The sequence below is a fragment of the Rhipicephalus microplus genome, chromosome 3 (genome assembly GCF_043290135.1).
Source record: "Rhipicephalus microplus isolate Deutch F79 chromosome 3, USDA_Rmic, whole genome shotgun sequence".
NCBI classification, from domain to species: domain Eukaryota; kingdom Metazoa; phylum Arthropoda; class Arachnida; order Ixodida; family Ixodidae; genus Rhipicephalus; species Rhipicephalus microplus.
Genome location: NC_134702.1, coordinates 212,618,269 through 212,635,293, shown reverse-complemented (window position 1 = coordinate 212,635,293; position 17,025 = coordinate 212,618,269). Strand labels below are relative to the sequence as shown.

Here is a 17,025-nt window from a genome sequence, read left to right as displayed (position 1 = left end):
GACGTTGCAGTCTTTGTCCTGGGATCAATAAAGCGTATTTGTTCGAGGTGCATTGTGTGCTAGTCGATCCCGCGTCGTCACAATATTATTTGCATGTTATGACTAGAAATTTATGTTCGTCTTACGGCCATGTTATGCCATACCGATTTTGGTATAGATCATTTCTCGAAACAGTAGGAGAGCTATGTGTCGTAGGTGCCTAGATAGATAGATAGATAGATCGATAGATAGATAGATAAATAGATAGATAGATAGATAGATAGATAGAGATAGATAGATAGATGCAACGAATGTCACCGAAATTTGCTAAGAAATGCGTCAGTTAAAATAAATCAAGTAGCTCACCTTTAACCGTTCTTTCAGTTGGTACACCTTATTGGTAGCCTCAATGCGTGTCTGTTTCAATGTGGTCCTACTTGTCAAGCACGTACTTCTCTCAGTGCACACATTAAAGCTGCTCAACAAGTAATACTATAAATGCGGGATCAGCGTATGGATAAGTAAAACAACAGCTACTGTTGTCGCTTATAGAGATGCCAGTGTGAGAGGCACCATCATTCATACCGTGATTGTATGTCCATTATTTCCAGAGGCTGACAAGACATGCTCATATTTTGCTGATCCTGCCCCACCAGCTCACCTTGCTGAGCTGGCCGCCATACGTGATGGACTGGCAGCGCTGCTACCTCTTCTACAACCAGGCAGACGCTCTCAGCTCATCATTCGTACGGACTCGACGCAAGCTATTCACGATATACGATTAATGTATCACTCTAGGTTACTCCTGGATACTATGCACGTTTTTTATGCCTCCGCATCTGTGCAATTACGTGTTCAGTGGGTTCCACTGGCCGCTTTGCAGGATCTTGTAAAAGCTGATTTGGCAACCCACCCTCAAGCTACACCATACTTGCTATCGCATTTTCCTGATGACGCTCAAGGTCAGATGCTCCGGGAAAAGGAAATCCTCCGACGTGCCACGTGAGCTCTTATACCTCTGTGTGGATCAGACCTCCCTGGTAGTTTATCCTGCCGAGAGGAGGTTACGTTGCGGGGGCTTCGTGTTGGTGTGGCGCTTACCCCATCCGAGACCACCCTTTGGTGCGCAAAAGTACCGAGGCCCGTATGGCACATCATGGTGTGCGAACGCACTGCGTACTCTGAGAGGGCAAAACAGTAAGTGGAGACTAACTTAAAGAGTGTGATGAAGTTCAGCTGCAATGCAGATAGCTATCAGCAACTTCGTTGACTGGTTAAGCACCCGAGTTTAGTCTTCTGAGCAGTCATGATAGACTTCAATCCTGCAGTCACAGCTAACTTCAATGTGCTGAATTTTGATCAAAATAATTGCAGCAGTCAGGAAACATATCTTTACTTATTGTATTCTAAATGCAAGAACAGACGTTTTTTTCTTCTTTTAAAGACTGTGTACAGTTTTAGGTGTTGACTGTTTAAAAAATGTCTCGTACTGTAGGCCGGTTTCCGAGAGATGGTCACATAGCGCATAAAGCTATTGCCAAACAGCTTACGCTGGCGTTTCCAGACCCAAGCGTTGTCTTGAATTTTTCATTTAGGTTGGAGCATCGTAATATGAAAAAAACATATTATCAGGCACGGTTCATTGTTGGCGATTTAGAGTTTATTGTTTACTTCGCAACATTTCTTCAATGGCAAATCAGTCACTTATATCAGGGCTTCAAGTTATCCTAGTTATTGGGCGTTTCTACGTAATAAATTGATTACAGCAGGGGTGAATATTTCATGACGTGCACTGAAACAAGAACGGCGCGAAATGAAGCAAGAGTTCACGAAGGCATCAGATCTCATGTGGTGTACTTTATCGCACAATGCACTAATCAAGTGCCTGGATGTCGAAGTCGAAAGATGAGTTTTTGTGGCTTCGGTCGGAGGGAAATACCAGCTACTTCATCAAACACAAGACCAGGTCGACTAGGCGGTGCTTCAACGACAAAGTTATTCAGCACGGTGGTCAAATAGAGAAAGGCTTCCATGCTGGCAATTGATTCCCCTGGGCAGGACCGCTTGCCTGCAGAGAAAGTGTTCAAAGTGAGCGCTATATATGAAACGGGCAGTTATAACCAATGAAGTTGCGAGATTCGGCTGGTTATGGAAGTGTAGAGTTAAACCCATCAGCAATTGAAACCCTCGACAACGATATGCCAGCGACTACCAAATATTTTCTTGTCACCGGTGAAGGCCCACAGGAACGGACGCCTCTCGCATTTCTAAAAACGAATTGTTGCGAAACGTTAGAGTCTTTATAACCAAACAGAGTTAACTGCCACGTTCTTAGTCTATGCGTCTGTATTTTTGTAACAAAAGCTGCGATTTCCAATATCCAGGGGCTCTCCAAGACCAGTTGAGCCTTGTTGTTGTGGTTGTCACTATTATTCTTTAAATGTTATTTCAGCGACAATGCAGAAGACATCGTACCGCATGAAAAGGGAATGAACTGTTGCGGCTTTACGGCACGAGTCCCACCATCGACTAGGAAGCGTTCTGGCCTGAATACCTCTGGGTCTCCCCAGACCGACTTGTCGTGGAGGAGAGACCAGAACGAGACGATCACAATGCTGCCACGGGGGATGATGTAACCTCCGACCTTGATGTCTGCAGTAGCACTGCGTTGAGGAAAGAAAGCAGGGCGTCAAAACATTTTCATGACAGGTGCCCTGCAGTGTAAAACAGCAAACCATCAGCGCAGCCTTTTCCTGCAAGCATCATTAGGCTGGTTCAATAAGTGAGCCATTGTAGTTTGTCAGTCTCATAATTTATTGTGCATTATACTTTTACATTCACGAAATGATTTTCAGGATTGGTACTTAGGATTTACTGCAATATACTTTCTGTTGAGTCGACTTTGGTATATTTATTGGGATATATTTGCGTTATTGTGTTCTGTACAACCGCCATCTACACTATCAGTAGCCGCACAAAGAGTGCTGCAGCCATTTCTACGCACATGGGTCGTAATATAAACCAAAGGCAATAATAAATAAAAGATCGCAAACCGGAGGCTCACTTTGAGTTTTTCTTTTTGCACTCTCGCTAAAGCCCGTGCCGAAATACGATGAATAAAATATGCTGTACTAGCACATGCGTGAGAAAGCCGTCGATTAGCTCATACAAAGATTAAATCGAATGCTTTAACAGGAATTGTTCAAGTGCACCGCCGCGTTTGCCGGCTTGATATGTTCGCCTATTGCATGGACATGCGCAGAAGAATATCCGGTGCTCTGTTCCTTTCCGCCTTCGGGCGAATCTTCAAATTTTACTGAGCGTTCTTGTTGCCGTAAGTTATTTATTGTATCCGTGTCTGCACGCCCCGTCTTTATGAATATGTTTTTTTCGCATCTGTTTTCTATCATGGGTACAAGACATTCGTGCGGTTCAAATAAACATATTAGTATTTTTTTAAAACATGAGTGGGCTGTAGCTGATTGGCTAAAACACTTGTCTACGAAGCCTGGGGGCCCAGTTTGGAGTGAAAATTCATTTTAACGTGATAGCTCGAACGAGCTCGTATCACAGAAGTTCCAGTGACCAGTGGTGTCAGCGCCTAGGGAATGTGTGTGCGTGTGTGCGTGCATTCTCCGATATCATTGTTGAGATTTAACGTCCCAAAACCCTCATATGACAATGAGAAACGCCGTAGGAGAGGGCTCCGGAAATTTCGAACAGCTGGTATTGTTTATCGTGCCCATAATCTAAACACACGGGCCTCAACAATCTTTGCCGGAATCAAAAACGCTGCCGCAGCAGCCGGGATTTCATTTCGTGAACTGTGGCTCAGGAGTAGACCATCGCAACCGTAAGATCACTGTGGCGGGTATTTTTGCAACTCGATCAATTGCGTGGTCAAAGTATTATACTTGCCTAGGTCTATGCACATATTTATCGGACACAGCTCACTTGCGTCAGATAAAACGATGGTGGGTTTGGATACCACTGTCTCAACTGCTCGGATATCACTGTCGCGTTCAAATATACAGGCGAAGCTTGGGGATGTGAGAATTTGTTTCTACATCTATTTTCAAAGGGTATGTGACAGAGTGATAACGGACAGTTTTACTCATCACGTAGGCCTACTAATGTATTAGACAAAAGAAAGAAGCAAGCAGAAGGGTAGAAGGCAGAAGGTTAACCAGAAACACTATTTGACAAACACTTAAGAAAGTATGTCAATGAATACTCACTGTCTCATCGGGTTCAGTGGCGTTGGTGGCTTGAATCGCATGGTTTCCCATATAAACGCTTGCGTGTACGTCAGCTCTCCGCGGTCTTCCCAGCGGACGTGCGCACGCTGACTCTTTACGAGCAAGCAGTCGATTTCTCTCTGCATCCGATGTTGCAGCTCAGGCTTTGCCGCACACATTAGAAGCAGCCACTCCATGGTCGAACGAACTGTCTCACTGCCAGCGCCGAAGAACGTGGCTACGTTACCCTTGAGAACGTTGCCTGCGTGAATAGGGTAGGGTGCGACAAGCATTGTTTTTATTGAAGCTTATCGGTGTAGACAATAAAATATACTCATATTTCAATTCGGTAGCGCACCCCATGGCTTCACCATCATCATAAACGTGCCTAAGCTGTCGTTATTTGGTACCTAAGTGCTCACGTAATTTCGGCATCTAAGCGCTGATATAGGTTGTTGCGTCGACAAAAGTACGTTCTTTTTAGCTGGCTGTCCCGTGAATGTTGTTAAACTCTTTTGATAAACTTTTAAACACACTTCCTGTGCGCAAGAGCATTGGTGAACCCTGCTTTTAATAAAGCATGCTGTGGATGTGCGCAAACAGAATTTTCGTATTGGACAATATAGGGTATAGGGTTGTATATTCAAGAAAATAGGGCGACAAAATATAGCCGAGAAAACTCAACATGAGTGCTGCTAGCTTCGATCACAATCATAGCTTATTCAGCTGCTCAAAAAGCAAGACCTAAAGTAACAGCTGATTTTAAAGTAAGAGTTGCTAATGTGGTAATATCAAACCCACTGTGTGAAATTCAATGACGATGTCAAAAAAATTATGATGAAGATTTTTTTTTGCAGACCACAACACACTACAATGCATACTTAGCCCAGGCTGGCTTTCGACTCACAAAGTCCTTCAAACTTTGAGTGAGGTGAAACACGCTGCAGATACGGAACCAGTGTCTTCTCTGTTATTTTTAAAGCTGACAATAAGCGAATCTTCATATCACCACAAGAACTGGAATTGTGCGCAGCGCCTTTGTTGTAGCAACTCTTGATAATAGAGATGTTGCTCTTATGCAGAAGAGCAGTGGAGCCGGCTCCACTATTCTTCTGTGTCCTGTACACTCGCGCATCTCTATTGCAAAATTATCAGTTAAGCGTTGCCAATAGGCTCCCGCTTCGTAGATTAGCCCAATGTAGATTCCATGAGGATGCATATTCTGTATATTCCAATGTATGTTTCGTAAGGTATCCGATGTAAGAAGGTATAACATGGAGATAATTGAACACGCTCTGAAGAACGGAAGAAGCGTCAAAGCAGTGAAAAGGAAACTTGGGATACACGAAAATGAGATGTATGCACTAAAAGAGAAGGAAAAGAAAATACCGACCGAAATGCATAGGATAATTAAAATAGCGAAGGAGTTTCACATAGATCTGTGTAGTAGCTGGGACAACCACGGCCTTACTATAACAACTAGCAGTAATACTCATGGTGCCCCACCAGTAATGATAGAATAAGTCAGGAAAGCCTAGGAGAGCATGCAAAGAGGCAAAGATGTTGGGGAGGGTCAGGTAACATCAGATCTGCTGTAAGAGGGAGGACAGATTGTGTTAGAAAAACTAGCCACCCTGTTTACAAGGTGTCTCCTGACAAGAGGAGTACCAGAACCTTGGAAGAATGCTAACTTCACCTTAATACACAAAGAAAGAAGATGAAGTTTTGACCAATTACAGACCAATCGGTATGCTCTCCGTCGTATACAAGCTATTTACAAAGGTAATTTCTTACAGAATTAGGGCAACTTTAGAATTCAATCAACCAAAGTACAAAAAGAATTTCTAACAGGCTACTCAGCAATCGACTGCATTCATACTATCAATCAGGTAAAAGGAAAATGCTCCGAGTACAGCCAGCCACCATACATAGCCTTCATAGATGACGGAAGGCGTTTGATTCAGTAGAAATATCAGCAGTCATGCAGACACTGCGAAATGAGGGCGTCGACAAAGCATACATGAACATCCCGAAAGAAATTTACAGGGGATCAACTGCTAGCATAGGGATTTATAAAGAAAGCGACAAAATGTCAATCAAGACGGGCGTAAGGCAGGGAGATACAATCTCCCCAATGCTATTTACCACGTGCTGATGGGAGGTTTTCAGAGGCCCAGAATGGGAAGAGTTAGGGATAAGATTTAATGGAGAGTATCTTAGTAATCTGCGCTTCGCCGACGACATCCCATTACTGAGTAACTCAGGGGACGAATTGCAACTCATGATTATGGCATTAGACAAAGAGAGCGAAAAGATGGGTCTTAAAATGAATCTGCAGAAAACGAAAGTAATGTACAAAACCTTTGAAAAGAACAGCGCTTCGAGATAGGTAATAGTGCTCTGGAAGTTGTAAAAGACTATGTCTACTTAGGATAGGTAATAACTGTGGAGCCAAACCACAGGAGGTAAGTAGCTAGAAGAATAAGAATGGGGTGGAACACATTTGGCAAGAACTCTTAAATCTTGACAGGTATATTGCCACTATCTCCCAAGAGGAAGGTATATAACAGCTGCATCTTGCCGGTACTTAGCTACGGAGCAGAACCGCGATGACTTAGAAAGAGTGTTCAGCATAAATTGAGGACCACGCAGCGAGCAAAGGAAAGGAAAATGGTAGGTGTAACTTTAAGAGACAAGAAGAGAGCAGAGTCGATCAGGGAACAAACTGGGGTTAAGAATATCATAGTTGAAATTAAAAAGAGGAAATGGACATGGGCCAGGCATGTAGCTTGTAGACAAGATAACCACTGGTCACGAGGGGTAACTAACTAGATACCCAGAGGAGGCAAGTGGGTTAGGGGGAGACAGAAGGTAAGGTGGGCAGATGAGATTAAGAAGTTTGCGTGTATAAAATGGCAGCAGCAAGCACAGGACCGAGTCGACTGGTGGAACATGGGAGATTCCTTTGTCCTGCAGTGTACGTAGTCAGACGGATGATGATGACGGTGGTATTTCATGACATTACAGTTGATCGAATGGGCACGGGAACATTTGGAACAGAATTTCATACTTTACCACGCTCCCTCCGTACTAAACGTCTTGGCCCTGGCACCCCTCTATTGAAAGTCCTACGAAAGGTTTCCCTCATTATTGTTATTCACAGCTAATTCATGAAAAAAAAAACACTGACGGCACCTACGTTACCTGGTAAATCCCTCTCCTCAAAATAGAATGTGTGACTGCACTTTCACCACTTTACATGTTCTGAGCAAGAGCGTGCGACCTGGTTGCCTATATATTCCCGTACTCGGACGTGCGTATACGCCGTTATTCCATTTTCTGAAACTACCTACGTATAGGTAATTTTTTTTATTCCAGGCCTCCACGTCATTTATGCTAATTTTATGCGGCCTCACCATTATAAACGATGACAGTTTTACTCTACTTTTTCCTAACGTCTTCTCTTAATCACTGCTGCACGCGTGAAAGAAATCCTATTCGTGCCAGACAAATTTTGTCTCGCATGTGCTCCGGTCACCTTGAGTGTGACAGTAGGTTGCAGTTAATTTTGAATCGTTGTACAAAAGAAAAAAACCAGAACGATGAAGACCCATTATTTTCATTCACTTTTACGTCTCGATATTGAACGGAACCACTCTAGTGGCTGGTACACCTACCTGCCTAGTCCTACCAGAAGAAAGATGTGTGTGTAACGACGAAAATAATTTCTTCTTTGCAAATCACACTTCTGGACTTCAGAAGGAGGACTATGCACTACTGATGAACTTTCACGGAAGGCGTAATTAAGGACGCTATTTCGTCACCACTATCAAGTCAAAACTTAAGACATTGCTACTGTAGATTTAATAAAATTTTAAGAGTGAAGCTATGAAAGCTCGAGGTTTGAAAAAAAAAGAAAACAAAACGGTGGATTCCACGTAACTTGAGAATCGATGGTATGTGTAGAATACAAATGGAAGGCGAGTGGTTTTTATTTTTTTGATACACAGCGAGACGGTATGAAGTGGCGCTAAATATATGCACATATGCAAGCACACGTATAAGCCAAACAACCGCTTATGTTTTATATTTGTAGTTGTTCACTGTTGCGCTATATTACCAACAGCAATATAGACACTTGCAACACTAGAAGCGGCAAGCTGATATAAAGTGCTGGTGTTTCCGCTGAGACGCGTGATTAAAGTAACCCTGAAAATTGCTGCACCAATCAACTTAAGTGGATGACACCTAGCTACAATTTACGTTGAGCCGAAATGAAGGCTGTAATTTGGAAGTATACTTATGTGTGCAAAATGAGATAGGCAGTACTTCAACCACCATTGATGCTATCCGAACATTAAGGTCCATTTCAAGAGTATATACGAAGCCTGGCGTGGCTCTACGGTAAACGATATTTCCACGCAGAACGCTAGTGTTGGATTCGTGAATACTGCTGTAATCGTCAATTGATTAAGTTCCAACAGAGCCCACAGAAATTCTTCCCGCTTTGCAAGAGCTGCTCCCCAGTAACATAGTCGTGACCACCATTGACGAAGATTAACCTCAACCAGACCTCGCTCTTTTGAGACTCAGGGCGAAGCGACATCAGGCGGAGCTGTAAGCGTCGAGGAATCCAGATGCACCAGGTAGCGGCACACATGCCAACCATATAGCAGCAAAGGCGCGTCGGCGCGAAAAGCAGCTTTCTCGACAGCGGTGGCAGGAGTGGTGTGAAAAACTTGGATCTGGCATGGGAAACAGAGCACTTTGGCGTACGTTCAGGTAGATGGAACGCGGTTACAAGCAACCTGACTCTGCAGCGAGCATTAGGTTATCGATGCAAAGTACGCCACAAGAATATGCAGAGCAGGCTGCAAGAGCATTTTTCCCGAAGTATTATAGCGCATCTTCTATAACCTGCCCCGAAATCGACGAGATTGATCCATGTGCCAAATCCGATATATCCATTCTTTTCGGCATGGCCGAACTAGTAGCGGCGATTCAAACTTCTCACCAAGAAACAACACCTGGTCCTGACGGTATTCCATACGAAGTTTTCAAGAACATGGAAGGTCAAGCTTTTGATGAACTTCTGCAGGCTATTAAATTATGGAAAACTGGGGGCCTCCCATCTGATTGGAAACACTCAGTTGTCATCCCGATTCCCAAACCCGGAAAGTCTCCAAATAGCCTGCAATCCTTACGCCCAGTTTCATTGACTGCTATTGTCTGGAAGCTTGCTGAAAAGATGCTGACCACTCGTGTTTCCTGGTGGCTTGAACGACACACCATAGCTGGACGGCTCGTCCACACAGCTCTGCAACGAAAAATTTTATACCAGACGCGATTTCAACAGTTAACTTTGGCCCAGTTGGCACAGTTGGAGACTAATAACCGTGATGCTATGCGCACATTAACAGTGTTACCTCGCATCACTCCCATACAGACTTTACAGGAGCACGTCCAGGTTAACACAATTTCAGAGCTGGTTTCGCAAAGAGAAAAAGCTGGTGAAATCAAAAGGCAACTTGTACCGGTTGTTGCTACGTTGCATGCTCACTTTCACCATGGCTCTTGCATTGACATCCAGCCCGAGTCTATGGATCCCTGGGAGCCATAGACTCGGGCTGGTTGTCAATAAAACAACAAAGTTACGGCGCTTCGATACATCATCTACAATTAACGAACGCTCCATCATCGAGGCCCCATGCTCTAATACCTGCAAACTATACACAGATGCTGCTATCCTACAAGACGGAGAGAACATCATTCCTCAGTACTACGCATAATTTCGTCAGAGGCCACCAGTGCTATCTATCTACGGAATCCACTCCTCTTGTGATGGAGCTTCAAGCCATCCACGACGCAATCCAGGATGCTACCTCTAAGCTGCCCACAATTAAGCAGGTTGACGTATACACTGATTCCTCAGGAACTATTAAGGAGCTCAAGAAACTACACAAGGCGATGGAGACCTGCGAGGCGATTCATAAGCTGAACCATGATACAGCTGCTTGCGTAAAAGTACATTCGATTCAAGGCCATGCTGCGAACCCACACAACATTGCTGCTGACCAGCAGGCGCACTGCCCTCCAGACATAGACCTTCCAGCCATTCCCCTTCCACCTCAGCCCGTAAACTTACTCCATACCCGTAAAAATGTTCTCTGGCAGGATACACGCGCTCTGATTCCACCATGTGTCTGCTCTCTCCCTCCTAACCTTACTAGGGCGGAGGAAGTTGTGCTTAGGAGGCTTCGGGCAGGGGTGGCCCTTACACCAGCCGTTATATTGTCATGGAACTGGTCACATTTACGAGTTGGTGATACGTGTCCATATTGTCCCTCTCTTGCGATGCAAGCAGGTACATACCACCTTTATGGACATGTAAATGGTTGCAACCAGAAAGATCCCGTAACCTCGCTCAAGCCGGCCTTCGCTACAGTGAAACAACCAGTTACAACCGCTAGAAACATGAAAACAGATTCCACAAGACACTACTTCAATTCATACACAACACCGGCCTAACAGCAGACATTTATAAAAAATATCATGCCTTAAAGACAAATCTTTGTCGCAATAAATAAAGATTCGTGCTGGGACACTGAAATTTACTGTTTGTATTCATCCGATCAAGGCTGCATATGGCGGCTTTTTGTTAACGCCCAAGCGTTAAAGTTACTCGTGTGTTCTCACAGCTACTCGGTAGAAATAAAATGTATCACCTGTGACACCCACATACCAGTGGCACATACCCACCCCCGAGTATGCGCCACTATTTTTTGGCAAAAGTCTGACAACCTACGCGACGAAATTGTAATTTATAACACAAATTGTCGTTACTAGTGAGTCATATTAGACAAATTGTATTACCCTGCCGTACAAATTTTGGTGTAATCCAAGTTAAGGGGGTGACAATGAGATCACCCAGACGTCGGCAGATAGCTAGATAGATAGATAGATAGATAGATACCAAAAAGTACCTATAGTACGCAAAAAGTTTTTTTCACACTTACATACTCAAAGCCGTTGCTATCATAATCAATGTACACTGCTCGGGTGAAAACCCGGACAAGAAGCATAGAAGGAGAAGCGCAGACTATCAACACAAAAAGATCGCGCCCTACACATATTAATGGCAAACCGAGAAAAAAAGAAAAGATATTTTAGCAAACAAAGTTTGAAAAGCGGAATGAGGCAGAATAGCAGATATATTAGCCACATGCGCCATTGGCCAGATACTGAAGCTCTTTATCTAAAACAGCAATCGATGATTTGCTCACGCAGTTGTCAGGATGCCGCGCCATTTTTTCTGCATCAATGATTATCCGGGTATGATTGTATTTGTATTTATGCAATACAGCTGTATTTTTGAACTGCACATGACAATCACACCCGCTGACATGCTGAGCCAAGAAATCTTAATTGCCATTACGTACATTACGTCCATCAAGCAGAAAAAAATGTCTCTGGAACCTGACAACTGTGTGAGCAAGTTATTGATTCCTCTTCTAGATAAAGAGGTTCAGTATCTGGCAAATTGCTAATGTGGGTAATGAGTCTTCTATTCTGCCTCATGCATGACCTTGAATGTGCTTGTCCTTGTCTGCTGGAGCACTGCACGGGCCCAGGCTGGGATGGATAAGGCCTGGTCGGGCCAGGGTCGCGGTCCGGTGGAGTCCGGGCCTCAGTCAGGCCCATATTAGGCCCTGGTCTTATACACAGGGTGTTTCAAGAAATGTATGCAATTTATTATTTTTAAATTACAGATAAAAGGTATCTCCATATTACCTGCGGAGTTCCCTTTACTTTGGAAGCAGAAAACGTGTGTACAGACAGTAATCAAAGCACTAAATAAGAAAATCAGGCAATTAACCTAATTGTGGCCATTAAGGAAGTGATTGGTGAATGCGCTGTTTGGTGTGTCAGTTGCGGTTTGGTGATCTATATTACCCAAATTTCATCGCTTCGCGGTGATTACCAGTGGCTGCCTTTTGAGAATTAATATGCGGATATAAAATATTCGTAGAAGAAAATTTCATTTCACCCTTTTGACTGGACCGGCTATTTCCAGTCGTTGAAAAGTAATTGCTTCAATTTCTCGTATTACTGCCGCGATTATCGCGGGTGAAAGCTGTGGTGGTTTTTTCATCTGCGGTGACATCACTGAAATCTTCCAAGATGAATAAACTAAATAAAGTCATCATTGCAGAAGGTAAACAGCTGGTGGATGCACTTGTTTTCTGTTGCGTAACCTTCGAACCCGGAGTAAATCTTCTGATTGGGTCGCACCGATTGAGAAAGCAGTGCCAAACAACAGCAAAGTCCGATGGGTGTCGAATAACAAAACGTTAATCTTCATTGACACGAAAATGAAGTGGACTCTCTAAGGACCATCATTCGTCGAGGAGAAAGGTGGACAGTATTAAAACAGTCAAATGTGCGCCCTGTGAACAGATGTCTATCAGGAGAAAAATATCGCTTGCTTATCACAAGGGGTTGCGGAGCGCGATACCTGTGGTATTTCAGAAAATACATTACCGAAGCAAGACATCGACATAAGAATGTTCACTGAAACCATCGATTTCCGAAATGATCGCGATGAAGTTGCACTACGAAAATACATCAGCAGAGGATCATAGCAGTGTTGCCATTTCGTTGGAGAAATGAACAGTAGAACCTTGTGTAAAAAGTGTAAGACCATACAAAAGACGATAAGACACGCAGAGACTATCGCTACTGATCAAATGTCCGAAGTGATCCGTGAAACAGGCACGCAAGAACCGCTGATGTGCGTGACGCCCCTTCAAAGAAAGCATAAGAGTGTCCTTCACTGTACAACTTGAAGACAAAGGCACACTTGCATTACCTCTCGAGAACGCGATAACTTGAGAAGATGCCAACTGGCCTGCATTGCTGCCACAGTATCATTATTATGCACACCTCAATTCCAGTGGACTACATAAACGCCGCCGTCATGGTGGCCTTCATGACATTCTTGCTGAGCTATCAAACGGTTCTGCTCACTAAGACAACACCCACGGGGTAAACAAGTGGGTAGTAATTGCCATGCGTGCGCGCAGTTTACCCTCAATGCTGCCTCAACAGTCACAACACCTCTCTAAAAGACAGTGTGTACCGATCAAAGGTGCTTCAAGTCAAAAGTGTCTTAAGTGTTGCGCCTGTGGCTGCGGGGGGAAGACTATAGTCAAAGGGAATATTGTCATCGTTAAATGTGTACCGGTTAGAGTAGGGGACCTACTTGAAGTATCATGCTTGCTAACAGATCTCTGAAGGCTTTCTGTGCTTTATTCGTTTAGACCTTCACGTTCCTACAAGGAAGTAACGATGAAGGTAGATAGTCGTGTAATGAAGTCGAGCCTTTTAAGACATTTTAGGACTGCTCAACACTCGTTCAAATAAGGGGAAAATTATAGCTGAGCGTTATCAGTTGTGGGAAGGGTTTGTGGAAAGATAATACGGGCGGTAAAAGGCACCTGTGGAGAATATTCAAGAAAGGTTAGTGAAATCGTCTGTGTGGCCGAAATAGAAAACTGCGCGCAACACGGACTGAAAAGACTAAGAAGGGTAGTGCGGCAGAGGATTGTTTCTTTTTGGACTGTTCAAATGTACACCACGTTGTTGACGTCACCACACTGAGTGGCATGAAAGGTTCCAGACTGATTTTCACACAAAGACTATTGCACTGTTAAGCATCAATGGCCGTAACACGAAGACGCAATATGTATCTTCAGGGAAGAACTAAAAATAGTGGCTTGCTTGCAAATAGGTGTGGCACGCTTTGATATATTAAGGAACTTCGGTGGCTGCAACTCGAGAGAGTGGGGAATATAACTGTCTGGAGATCTAAATCAGTGTACGTTGAAGACAGTTGAGTAGTCGACACAATAGCTTTATTATGTGAAGCTGCCCATCCTTGTCTATACCTCTCATCAGCAACTGTAGTACGTTTTTTATTGCATGGCATAATAAATGACGTTTGGAAGAGGCGTCTTACTTTTACTCAACAGCCCCGGCTCGCATTCAGTTTATGTAGACTATGACTACAAATGTCAGCTACTTTTCCCACTATAGGGGGGTAGTAAATATAGCTGTCGTTTTCGAAATACAAAAAACTAATTGCGTGGTTAGCATTGCATACACGAGAGAGTCAGCTACTGCCAGAAGTATATTTTACATCACCCCGCAATTTCTTCGAAAAGTGTCAAAAACATTATTACCCCAAAGTGTACAGAGTAGTGACACTGAAAAACTTCCAAAACAGTTGTGACACAAAAAAGTGGTGACACTGAAAAAACTTCCAAAACATTCAATATAAAATATTGTGTGTGAGGAACGGATCCTTACAAGAACCGAAGAGTGGACAGTGCCTCGTTTATGTTAAATGCCTAACTGGCTGACACGGGCCGAGCCCAAGCCTTGCGGGTGCTTGCCGAGTACGGGCTGTATTCAAAAACACTCGGCCGGGTTTGGCCGGCCCAGAACATGACGTTTTTGGGCCGGGCCATGCCCGGGCCACAAAAATTGGCCCGTGCAGAGCTCTAATGTCTGTTTTAGTCCGTGTTTTAGTACCGTGCAGAATACATAATGAATCAGCAACTGGTCCATTTGACGTTGCTATCAGCTGCACCCATCAGTGGAGACAGTCAGCCCAACCACCTCGCGGTTGTTAGCCGCCGCGCGAGCAGAGTACGAGTAACGAAAGGAACGCGCTTATACCGGAGTGCCACACAGAGTTTCCTAAAAAACTTAAAGGCCCCGCCTCCGCTCAGGGAGGTCAGTCAGCCTAAATTCCCAGGACACAAGCCGGCAACACTGAGAACAAGAACCGCTGTTAATTTACGACTCAAAGAATCACGATCCCCCTTCAAAGAATCACGATCAAAGAATCACGATCTGGACTAATAGAACGCAGCACTAGCGCACATAGAGGAACCAAAAACCCAGAACAAGCAATCCCCACAGACTGGTGCTCAAAGAAACATATGCAGTGAAACAATGGCAGGAAAGCCAACGCGAAACATAACAGCAGAAAATCAAACTCACACGCAACTCGCCGCAGAGTACGAGCCATCGACTCGCGTTAGCCGATGCCTCCAAACCAGCGTGACCTCCCTCTGTAGCCCGAACGGAGGAAAGCCCCATTGTGCCTAGCGCGACCGACACAGCATCCCATCGCTGGCCTGCCTCCGAGAACACACCCGGGCTCGTCCCGCACCCCTTCATATCTGCGTGCCACTTTCCCACCCCCTGTGGCGTTTTTAAATGCTGACGCTCTTTCCGCGCATGTGTAATGCGCATGTGCTCTCCTCGCCCTGCTTACACCGTGCGTGCTGCAGATAAGGGCCCATCGGCCCGACAATCTAGAGGGGACTCTGGCGCTGAGATCGTTCAGCGACCATGGGAATGATGGGCAGTGCATGATTTGCCTAGTCTTCGTACTTGCGGGCGGCGAATCACACTTGCGGCTTCATTTATTGCCGTGTTTTGATTGATTGATTGATTGATATGTGGGGTTTAACGCCCCAAAACTACCATATGATTATGAGAGACGCCGTAGTGGAGGGCTACGGAAATTTCGACCACCTGGGGTTCTTTTACATGCACCCAAATCTCAGCACACGGGCGTACAACATTTCCACCTCCATCGAAAATGCAGCCGCCGCAGCCGGGATTTGACCCCGCGACCTGCGGGTCAGCAGCCGAGTACCTTAGCCACTACCTTTAGCCCTTTGCCCCTGCAGTGAGCTCTTTATCCGGCTTACTGTAAATAAAACTACTGCTACTACTGCTACTACTACTACTGCTACTACTGCTACTACTGCTACTACTACTACTACTGCTACTACTACTACTACTGCTACTACTACTACTACTGCTACTACTGCTACTACTGCTACTACTGCTACTACTGCTACTACTGCTACTACTGCTACTACTGCTACTACTGCTACTACTACTGCTACTACTGCTGCTACTACTGCTACTGCTACTACTGCTACTGCTACTACTGCTACTGCTACTGCTACTGCTACTACTGCTGCTACTACTGCTACTGCTACTACTGCTACTGCTACTGCTACTGCTACTGCTACTGCTACTGCTACTGCTACTGCTGCTGCTGCTGCTACTGCTACTGCTACTGCTACTGCTACTGCTGCTGCTACTGCTACTGCTACTGCTGCTACTGCTACTGCTGCTACTGCTACTGCTGCTACTGCTACTGCTGCTACTGCTACTGCTACTGCTACTGCTACTGCTACTGCTACTGCTACTGCTACTGCTACTACTGCTACTACTGCTACTACTGCTACTACTACTACTACTACTACTACTACTACTACTACTACTAGACCACCGTGGCGGGGCTATTGCCGTGTTTTGGTTTTGTTTCAAAGGAAACAAGGAACTTTTTTGAACTTTCTCACCCGATTTCAAATTGTAAGCCTAAAAGAATAAGGTGGTGAAGCGCAACCGCTGAATATTTCCTCATTTTTGCTTCGCGAGGAAACAGCTCCAAACCAAATGAACACACACGGAGCCAGAAGTACGAAGATTACACCGATCCTTGTTTACTACCTATCATTCCCATGTTCGTTGAAGCGCCTTGCGTTGCTGCTCCTGTAGACGCTAGTGCCACAGTTCTAAGGTGCCACCAGCAGCATGGCACGTTAGTTCTAGCGCTGCAGTTGGCACATTGCTGCATGGTCTGTAACAGTCTGCAGTTTAAGTCCGCTTCCTCTACTCCCACGAAAGACGCAGCATCAGCCAAGAGGGCCACGCGGAA

At 44.7% G+C, this 17,025-nt stretch overlaps 1 protein-coding gene across 1 annotated transcript in view; it reads right to left on the bottom strand.

Annotated features, from left to right (window-relative positions):
* Window positions 1–1,725: 1,725 nt before the first annotated feature.
* The window catches only part of LOC142803126 (cytochrome P450 2J6-like), a 99,129-nt gene continuing 83,829 nt past the window's right edge, over window positions 1,726–17,025 (bottom strand). Inside the window, exons 7-9 of the mRNA XM_075888229.1 lie at window positions 4,218–4,479; window positions 2,455–2,642; window positions 1,726–2,047 (exon numbers count right to left, since the gene is read on the bottom strand). Of these exons, the coding sequence (XP_075744344.1) occupies window positions 1,857–2,047; window positions 2,455–2,642; window positions 4,218–4,479 (641 nt within the window). The 3' untranslated portion in view covers window positions 1,726–1,856. The remainder of the gene's footprint in view (window positions 2,048–2,454; window positions 2,643–4,217; window positions 4,480–17,025) is intronic.